Consider the following 10,144-nt stretch of genomic DNA (forward strand, 5'->3'; position numbering starts at 1 on the left):
TATCCATATGCTCATGTTTATTCTGTAGCCCTATCCATAGGCCAATTCACACAAATGTAAAGGGTTAACTGAGCATAAGAGGATGAACACAAAGGGAGAATCATGACAGTGCTGCTTGAGACAATCTTATTCACTTTTAGGAGGACCTTTCCATAGTAAAACACTTTCATAGCCTTTCTGAGCATGGCACAGAAGTGGATAGGAGTTTATTTTTGCCTAAATAAAAATGTACATCCTTCTCTTAAAGGGGCTAAAAGTTCTCAGAATAAGTTCTCTAATTACTGCAGTTTATTCAAACAAAACATTATCAGAAGCAATATATCCAGGACATTAGGCTAGAGAGAGTTAGGCTAGACAGGACAGTTACTGTAAATTACAACCAAGGAGACATACATTAGGATGACAGACATTTATAGATCATGCTCAGGTTTGTAATAACAAGACACATGTCAAGTGCTTACTGCATTAAAGGCTATTTTCTCACTGGAAAGATCTCTGAAGGAAAACAATCTCAGATTTCTGGCACCAATCTAATTTGAAAGCCACAACAGCCCAATAAAATGAGGGAACATTTAATCGTACATGGAGTTGTTACTGCCAAGGTTTAAATTAGATTAATTTCAAGCATTAGCCTAATTGAAAGTAAACAATTGTTTTGTACCTAAATAGAACTTCAAAAGCACAGCTCCTTGGGCACTTAACATTGACAACCATGGTCACATTAAGCATTTCTGAAATGCAATTAAATTTGTCAGTTGTACAGAGTGTCATAAACATATAATTAAGAATTCTGTAATAAAATGTATTTGAAATGCTTCCTGTAGACATTGAGTTATGGGCCATTTACGGTTAAATTCTCAGCTATACATGGCATCTGTAAAACTACTAATATGAGTTAGTCCATGAACATATCCCATTTTATAAATAAAATGCTGTACACCAAACATATTTGCAATTTTGTGTTTCACTTGTCAATAAGTTTTTATTAAAGGGCATGAAAAAAAAAATACAGGCTGATTTGTTTGTCTTTCCATGTTTCCACATGACAGAAGATCCTCATCTCTTCATTGTCACCCATAACCGATGGTTACTGGAGCTGCGCAGGCTCAAATGCAGGGGTGAGGTCAATTCAGTTTACAATTCATATTGACTTAAATAATTACATTAATTCACTTTCTGAATTAAATCCAACACTGATCAGGAGGATCAGAATCCTCCATGGCTAGTCTGCTCCCTTCCTTTTCCAGGCTAATCTCTGATCTGGCAGGTGTGGAAACCGCACTCAGGGAGTTATACAATACACCTGCGTTTTGCCACCATATTGCTTTCAACTGTCTAGCCAGCTCTGATCAATAATCCTAATAAAATATAAGGTTAAAATTACTTTTCAAGTGGCCCAGATGTAACATACTTTAGGTATACTCCAAATAAGATCCAAATCATACCCAAAAGAGGTTACCGTATGTGACTTTCTTCACAAAGTAGGCTATACAACAAGTCCAGTCAGTCACCATCTCTGGGATTACAGTTGAGCAGACCCACAATTTAGCTTGTCCAGCATTAAAACCTCCCTGAGAGAGGGGCCAACAAAACCACCTTCCTGGGGTTCTTAGGCTGGCCAAATAACAGACATGAGAGGCAAAGGGAGTTAAAGGTGAGAACATAAAATTAGGTTTAAAAATGTAACAAATCACAGCATGCAAGAGCATTAACCTGAGGTGCCTTGGTAACTGTGGGGTCCAATATGAAACCAAAGAATTTAAGGCATTTTGAGTTTACACATTTAGTATGGTTTAAAAACAGCCAAGATGTAGTTTGTCATTTCATTACCAAAACTAGACAGATTGAAAGCTAGGACATGTCCCACCTCCGCTGGGGAAAATTGAGTTTCTGTTCAACTTTGGCACTCTACTTAATAACATTGCCTTCTAACCAAGCAAATTGCAACATCCTCAATCAATCTCTCTCACTCTATTGTAGTCTTTATTCCAACTTGTCTTTATCATCCTCTCTCCAAGTAAGGCAACCCTGGAGAGGGACAAAAAGAAAGACGGGACAGAAAAGAGACACTGCTTAAAACACTCCTCCAGCCAATGGCTTCCTATTTTAACAACTCTTAATCACAAAAAAAAAAAATCAAAATAAATAAATAAAAAGAGACTTTGGCCTACTTATGCTCCTTGTAATCTGTGGCCCCTCTTTCTTGGTCGTCTCTCTGCACAAGAAGCAACAAGGCCACTCAGTTTGAATATTTTTCAGGATGACTTTTTGGCTGTCTATAAAATACAGTATTTTATTCTAATCTCAACATATACTTAGTATATTTTAATAATGGCTACTACTTTCAATGACCATGTGTATAAGATCCTATAAAAACATTCAGCTTCACTAAATTGTATATTATTTGTTTTTCTTCTACTGTATATCATTGCCACTTTAAAAACAGATTAATAAACAAAAGCATCTAGGTGCAAGAAAGACATTAACCTAATAATTCCAAATGCACCCTTTCAGTTCCTGCCCAGTTTTTAAAAACAGGAAAATAAAACAAACCAGGAAAGTTATAAAAAATTGAATTGAAAACATAAAACAAATATTAACATATACTGCCCAGGCAGATGGCAGTTTAGCTAGAGAAGCCGGGTTTTCATATTGATTTCAGAATTATTGCTTGAATATGCCAACACGTCGTAGTGGCACCTTGTCACTCCCCTGCTCTATCCATGGCCCTCATCCACGCATGTCTGTCGATAGGTTCATTCCCAGCTTTCAACTGGCCACCTTGAAGTCCCACAGACTCAGTCTGTCATTCACCTGGAGGGCAAGGCGGGCATGCCACGGACCCTGGAAGACCCTGGCCCTCAACAGAAGAGGGGCACTGAGAGGGGCATTGGGAAGCTTAGGGTGCATCATGGGAGATATCACAGTGTATGGAGTCCTGAGGCAAAGCCCTGGTCAGTGTGGGACAGACAGATCTGACCAAACCCTCAGCAATCTCCCTGCAACCCTCCGCGCAGGCTAGAAATAGGGCAGAGGGCAAAAGGCAAAGGGCGTGCCAACAGTCAGCAGAAAGGGGTGGTAGGGATACTTAAACGCATTCTGCGAGCCAATAATTTGTCTCTGTTGACCATCTATCATCACCACAACTTTTACATTTCATCCCACCACTCTGCTCTTCACACACCATGCTACCTCCCCTTTGTCCTCTGCACACCATGCCCCCAAGAAGAGACAATGGATCCTCCTCTATCTGTAGCGACGGAAGCCCGAGGTACCGTCAGGGCCTGTGGGTTGGCGGATCATGTGATTGTTCAGACTAACCAGTTCTGGCTGTGGTGGTTGGGCACTCACTCGCACTGGTCTAACGGGAGAGACAATGAAATATACTATAAGTGATTGAGAAACGGCTAGGTAATATGTTTATCTACCATTGAGTGTAGGTGTCTCACCTTTCTGGCCTGGGTTTGTCCTGAGGCGTTTCTTCAGAGCTAGCACTACCCAGAATCCTCCTGCGGGCCTCGGCATACTCTGCCTCCCGCTGGGCCAGTGACTTCGGCTGCTGGGTGGGGCGGTTGGATGAACCAGAGGACCCCAAGGTACCATTACTTGAGGGGCGCTTCAGAATTCGGATTTGAGGTGAGGGGGCTGCAGGTAGAGATTCATCCTGGATAACCATGGCAGTTCGTATGGGGGAGCTACCTGAGCTGATGCTTGCTTTCCTGAGGGAAGGGGCAGAGTTTGTATTAATCAACAAATAAAAAGTTGTGTTGTATAGCCATAACGTTATGGTTGTTTTCTGTAAGATTTTATTTCACTCACTTTGCTTTCTGGCCTATCTTCAACTTTGCCTCAAGTCTTTTCACAATTTCCTGAGAAACAGGCAAATAAATACATTTTAAGTCTTCATTCAATTATTCAGTGAAATAATAGAGCAAGAGACTCTGACAACGTTACATTTTTGTGATGAGCTGTGAGTGAATGGGTAGGTGACAGGAGACTTGACGTGCCATGATTTGACTCGGCATGCTAACTAGTTCCGTTGAATTCCAGTACTCAAATTTTAGTGTTTAAATTTGAAAATAGTCGCAAAATGTACTTTGGCTAAGCCAATTGGCGGATTTTAACCTGAGAGAATACAGTTTACTACAGTAACTTGTACCATGGTAGTACAAGCGACACTTTCCACAACCTGGCTAGCCAATTAGCTAACGTTAGCTAACTTCATAATATTAACTTGCCGCTATCTAACTTCAACAGCTGGTTGTGGACTCACTTTCTCCACACAGCGACTACAAAAAAAAAACATGATATAGCTAACGTTATGTTCTCCCGGCCAGGCCTTTGCAACACAATACCCCGGCTAAACTTGGGCCTGTAGCTACCGTTAGTGGAGCCTGGCTCAGCCATGGCGACAGGCTGCTCACTTCAGATTCCTCATAAGGCATTGAATGTTCGACAGGTCAACCATACACAGTTCATTGCCTAAAAAAAAAATACAAAAACTTGTCGATTTTCTTCCTCACCCCGCTGTCTGCAGCTTCCTCCCAACTTTCGCAAACCTCTTCATCTTCCATAATACAGCGTCCAAGTCAGACACGGTTGCCTTAGCGTTTACAGTTCTTTCACGGACAGACCAATGAGCCAGATATTTTACCGGATGTATAAACGTGAAGCATCCGGTTGGCGTTTCCACTCACGACCAAAAATAGTGATGCGGGGAAACCCAGCGGACAGCATTTTGTAGACTTTACTCATTGCCAAAGTACAAAAAAAACGTTGTTTAGGCGTGCAAGGGATAATTGATGTAATGCACACGCGCACTTCACAGAGTAGGTGTTCTTCTTCGATGATGCTTAACCGCGGTTGGCATCCAATAAATGTTGCATTACCGCCACCTATTGGACTGAGTATAACTCCCTTAAACTTTGCTACAAAATAAAGGAAATAAATCTCTAGAACCCTACCATCTAACCCTACACTCATTAAAAACCCACCACCCTAACTCCACTTTTTAAATATATACACTGCTCAAAAAAATAAAGGGAACACTAAAATAACACATCCTAGATCTGAATGATTGAAATATTCTTATTAAATACTTTTTTCTTTACATAGTTGAATGTGCTGACAACAAAATCACACACAAATTATCAATGGAAATCAAATTTATCAACCCATAGAGGTCTGGATTTGGAGTCACACTCAAAATTAAAGTGGAAAACCACACTACAGGCTGATCCAACTTTGATGTAATGTCCTTAAAACAAGTCAAAATGAGGCTCAGTAGTGTGTGTGGCCTCCACGTGCCTGTATGACCTCCCTACAACGCCTGGGCATGCTCCTGATGAGGTGGCGGATGGTCTCCTGAGGGATCTCCTCCCAGACCTGGACTAAAGCATCCGCCAACTCCTGGACAGTCTGTGGTGCAACGTGGCGTTGGTGGATGGAGCGAGACATGATGTGACAGATGTGCTCAATTGGATTCAGGTCTGGGGAACGGGCGGGCCAGTCCATAGCATCAATGCTTTCCTCTTGCAGGAACTGCTGACACACTCCAGCCACATGAGGTCTAGCATTGTCTTGCATTAGGAGGAACCCAGGGCCAACCGCACCAGCATATGGTCTCACAAGGGGTCTGAGGATCTCATCTCGGTACCTAATGGCAGTCAGGCTACCTCTGGCGAGCACATGGAGGGCTGTGCGGCCCCCCAAAGAAATGCCACCCCACACCATGACTGACCCACCGCCAAACCGGTCATGCTGGAGAATGTTGCAGGTAGCAGAACGTTCTCCACGGTGTCTCCAGACTGTCACGTCTGTCACATGGGCTCAGTGTGAACCTGCTTTCATCTGTAAAGAGCACAGGGCGCCAGTGGCGAATTTGCCAATCTTGGTGTTCTCTGGCAAATGCCAAACACCCTGCACGGTGTTGGGCTGTAAGCACAACCCCCACCTGTGGGTGTCGGGCCCTCATACCACCCTCATGGAGTCTGTTTCTGACCGTTTGAGCAGACACATGCACATTTGTGGCCTGCTGGAGGTCATTTTGCAGGGCTCTGGCAGTGCTCGTCCTGCTCCTTCTTGCACAAAGGCGGAGGTAGCGGTCCTGCTGCTGGGTTGTTGCCCTCCTACATCCTCCTCCACGTCTCCTGATTTGGTGGCCTGTCTCCTGGTAGCGCCTCCATGCTCTGGACACTACGCTGACAGACACAGCAAACCTTCTTGCCACAGCTCGCATTGATGTGCCATCCTGGATGAGCTGCACTACCTGAGCCACTTGTGTGGGTTGTAGACTCCGTCTCATGTGAAAGCACCGCCAGCATTCAAAAGTGACCAAAACATCAGCCAGGAAGCATAGGAACTGAGAAGTGGTCTGTGGTTATCACCTGCAGAACCACTCCTTTATTGGGGGTGTCTTGCTAATTGCCTATAATGTCCACCTGTTGTCTATTCCATTTGCACAACAGCATGTGAAATGTATTGTCAATCAGTGTTGCTTCCTAAGTGGACAGTTTGATTTCACAGAAGTGTGATTGACTTGGAGTTACATTGTGTTGTTTAAGTGTTCCCTTTATTTTTTTGAGCAGTGTATATTTCCTACCACAGGCCAACAGCCTGGAAAGACGGGACACCACCACTCAACATATCCTGTAACTCTTCTGACTTCAAGTCGTGTACACCCAAATACTTTTCTGCAGCTGCCACCACAACCTCAATTTCCTGCGACTTACGTTTTAATTTTTTTTATTTAACCCCTCCACCACCCCCCTATTCGGAGGACAAATATCTTATTTATTTATTTTTTACAGCTTTTTGCTACATATCTATACATTTTACCTACACATTTAACATATACATTTTACATATATATATTTGACATACATGGAACTTTTATATATAACAACAATACATTATCAAACAAACTCTTTAATCCCAACCCTCAGCCACTCTCAGCCCATCCCACCTATCATCATAGACCGCCCTTGTTTGGTTTCCATATGCCATATATTTTTCAATTGTGCTGTGATGTTTCACAAAATGTTGGAATCTTTCTAATTGTATAGTATCCACAGATTGTGAGCTAAAGAGGAAAACCTTTCATACGAGTATTATTATATTATTTATTGACTGGCTATTTGTAAGGTACATTTTTTGTGCATGTTGTGATTTTTTAACCATTCCTTATCCTGCGACCAGAAACAAGCCACATAGGGGCAATACCAGAATAAGTGATCTATTGATTCTGTCTCTTCGCAATAAAATCTACAAACTTGAGATTGTTGTATGCCCTATATATATATAGCATTCTGTTGGTGGAAAGAATTTTATATAATAATTTTAATTGAAAAACTCTAATTATTGAGCGATGTGCCATGGAATTGGTACATCAAAAATCTCCTCCCATTTACTTTGCAACCTGTATGGTGCAGCTGTCAACATTTTGTCCTCAGATGAAACTGGTAAATGTTTCTATTTATTCCAGTTCCTTTCAGTCAATTTGTATTTTTAATATATGGCAGGCAAACAAGTTCCCTACCTTCTCCCTTTTCCACTTGCCTCCTCCATTTTCGTGGTAGTGCTGCAATCACTTGGTTGTAAATTTGGATTGAGCAGATATTCACATTATTTTCGATAACTGCATATGTGACAAAACTCCTCCATTTCTATTCATAATATCATTAATAAATATGATACGATTTTAGATTTTTTTTCCATAAAGAATGTTTTTTAAATTAATCAATATATTTGAGTTTAACCATAACATTTGTTGTAATATTTGAAAGGGCGATACTTGAAACAAATGTAATTTTCAATTAATCGAAAATGAGAAGTTGTAATCTATATGAAGTCGAAAAAGCTATTTTTTAACAAAGGATGAGCTTTTCTTAATAATCTACTGGAGAACCATTTGGGGTTTAAATATAATTTATGTATGAGTGAAGCTTTTAGTGAAAGGTTTAAAGCTTTAATATTTAATCATTTTAGCCCCGAAACAAAAATTCATTATATAAATAGGCAGGTTTATTTTTGCCAGGCTTAGCATTCCAAATAAAATGAATTTTTTTGGGTCATATGATTTTAAAAACGAATAATCTGGAGTAGGCAATGCCATTAGTAAGTAAGTAAACTGTGATAGGACCAAAGAGTTAATCAATGTAATTTTTCCATAAATAGACAAGTATTTACCTCTCCATTGTTGCAAAATCTTATCTATTTTTGCTAACTTTCTATTGAAATTAAATGTGGTAAGTGCATTTATATTTTTGGAGATGTGAATACCAAGTATGTTTACTTCACCATTCAAACATTTTATTGGTAAACTACAAGGTAGTGTAAACAATATATTTTTTAACGATCCAATACGTAATATGGTACACTTGTCATAATTAGGTTTTAATCCAGTGAGGCTAGAAAAGTGATCAAGATCTTCAATGAGACTGTGCAGGGATCCAGATTGCAGACTTAAGAAGAAACTAGAGTCATCGTCATACATTGACACATTTGTTTTTTATCCCCTGGATTTCTATCCCCTTGATGTTCTTGTTGGATATCATTTTAATAGTTAGCATTTCAATGGCCATAATAAATAGATATAGAGACAATGGACAGCCTTGTTTTACTCCTCTTAAAAGCTCAATACTTTCTGAGAAGTAACCATTGTTTACAATTTTACCTCTAGGGTTTCTGTATATAACTTTAACCCATTGTCTTAGAGATTCACAAAATGAAAGTATTCCAGGCATTTATATATAAACTCTAATCGTACTATATCAAATGCCTTTTCAAAATCTTCTATGAAGACCAGACCTGATATCTTCAGTGTTTTCATAATGTTAAACTGTTTCAAGTAATTGTCATATATGTAAAAAACCTGTCTGATCAGGGTGAACAATATCTGGTATAACCTTTTTTATTCTATATGCTATGCATTTTGCCAGGATTTTTGCATCACATCTTGTTGAGTACCTGAAAGTCTACCATTTGTATAAGAGTAATTAAAACATGCTAATAATGGATATTTGAGTACATCAAAAAACGGTCTGATATACCTCTACTGGTATACGTCAAGCCCTGGTGTTTTTCCAGACTGAAAATATTTTATTGCCTCAAAAAGTTCCTCTTCTGTAAATTGGCCTTCACACCAGTATTTCTGTAAATTTGTTAATTTTACATTATTATTATTATTAGGAAAGAAATCCTTACAGTTCACATCATTCAGTGGAAATGGAGACTGAAAAGAAAACATATGCTTAAATATTTTTGCTTACTCCTTCAAAATATAATTTGGTGAATCATGGATAACTCAATCATTTCTAACGAGTTTCTATAAATTATTTTTGGTAGAATTTCTGTGTTGAAGATTTCTGTGTTGAAGAATTTTGTGCATTTTCCCCCATTTTCCATCCAATTCGCTTTTTTGTGTGTAATACATTTACTGTCACGACTTGGCCGTAGAGAGCTAAGTCGTGACAGTAAATGAACTATTGTCACAATTACGCTTGATCGTTCTTGAATAAACACCTCAATTTCTTTTCTTTTTCCTCTAACCTATTTTGTGCCTCTATAATACCGTTTCCATTACCATCTACCTGCGCTGTTACTTCCGCTATTTCATTTATTAGTCTAATCTCTTTTGACCTCAACTGATTTTGTTTTAATTAGTATTTTATTGAATGGCCTCTAAAAGTGCATTTGAAAGTGTCCCATACTGTAACGGTTTTCTTGAGTTGAAGGAGAGGAGGACCAAAATGCAGCGTGGTTACTATTCATGGTTCTTTAATAAAGCAACTACACATGAACAAACTAACAAAACAAGAAACGTGCAAACACAGAGACAGGAACAATCACCCACAAACACACAGTGAAACCCAGGCTACCTAAGTATGATTCTCAATCAGAGACAACTAATGACACCTGCCTCTGATTGAGAACCATACTAGGCCGAAACATAGAAATACCCAAATCATAGAAAAACAAACATAGACTGCCCACCCCAACTCACGCCCTGACCATACTAAATAATGACAAAACAAAAGAAATAAAGGTCAGAACGTGACACATACAGTAAGGGGATCTACTGTATCTATGTTGTACAAAAAAAGTAAATTCGGAATTATTTTGTCTTAGTTAAGCATAAATTGTC

The 10,144-nt window shown here is 39.6% G+C and overlaps 1 protein-coding gene across 9 annotated transcripts; it reads right to left on the minus strand.

The window, feature by feature from the left end:
* Window positions 1-394: 394 nt before the first annotated feature.
* On the minus strand, window positions 395-4,804 carry LOC109891328 (SUZ domain-containing protein 1-like). Of its 9 annotated transcripts, none has more exons than XR_004210092.1 (5): window positions 4,524-4,801; window positions 3,820-3,869; window positions 3,450-3,719; window positions 3,185-3,361; window positions 395-3,018 (listed from the first exon to the last, which is right to left on the minus strand). XR_004210092.1 is itself a non-coding variant. In XM_031825512.1 (5 exons), the coding sequence occupies exons 1-5, from the start codon at window positions 4,572-4,574 to the stop codon at window positions 2,003-2,005; spliced, it is 441 nt and encodes a 146-aa protein (XP_031681372.1). In that variant the 5' UTR covers window positions 4,575-4,804; the 3' UTR covers window positions 395-2,002. The 9 variants fall into 9 exon arrangements, 5 of the variants coding, with proteins under 5 accessions (XP_031681372.1, XP_020339372.1, XP_020339369.1 ...); XR_004210091.1 differs by having other exon boundaries at window positions 395-2,028; window positions 2,172-3,361; XR_002255513.2 differs by lacking the exon at window positions 4,524-4,801 and adding an exon at window positions 4,383-4,503.
* Between the last annotated feature and the right edge of the window lie 5,340 nt (window positions 4,805-10,144).

The sequence above is a fragment of the Oncorhynchus kisutch genome, linkage group LG5 (genome assembly GCF_002021735.2).
Source record: "Oncorhynchus kisutch isolate 150728-3 linkage group LG5, Okis_V2, whole genome shotgun sequence".
Lineage (NCBI taxonomy): Eukaryota > Metazoa > Chordata > Actinopteri > Salmoniformes > Salmonidae > Oncorhynchus > Oncorhynchus kisutch.

Bases quoted from the DNA above. Each gene is read 5' to 3' on its own strand.
- LOC109891328 (XM_020483779.2), bottom strand. From the start codon at position 4,445: ATGCCTTATGAGGAATCTGAAGTGAGCAGCCTGTCGCCATGGCTGAGC. The intron at 3,870-4,382 runs GTAGCTACAGGC...CCTGTTTCTCAG, and splicing joins TGAGCCAGGCTCCACTAACG to GAAATTGTGAAAAGACTTGA. The intron at 3,362-3,449 runs GTGAGACACCTA...CTCTCCCGTTAG, and splicing joins GACAAACCCAGGCCAGAAAG to ACCAGTGCGAGTGAGTGCCC.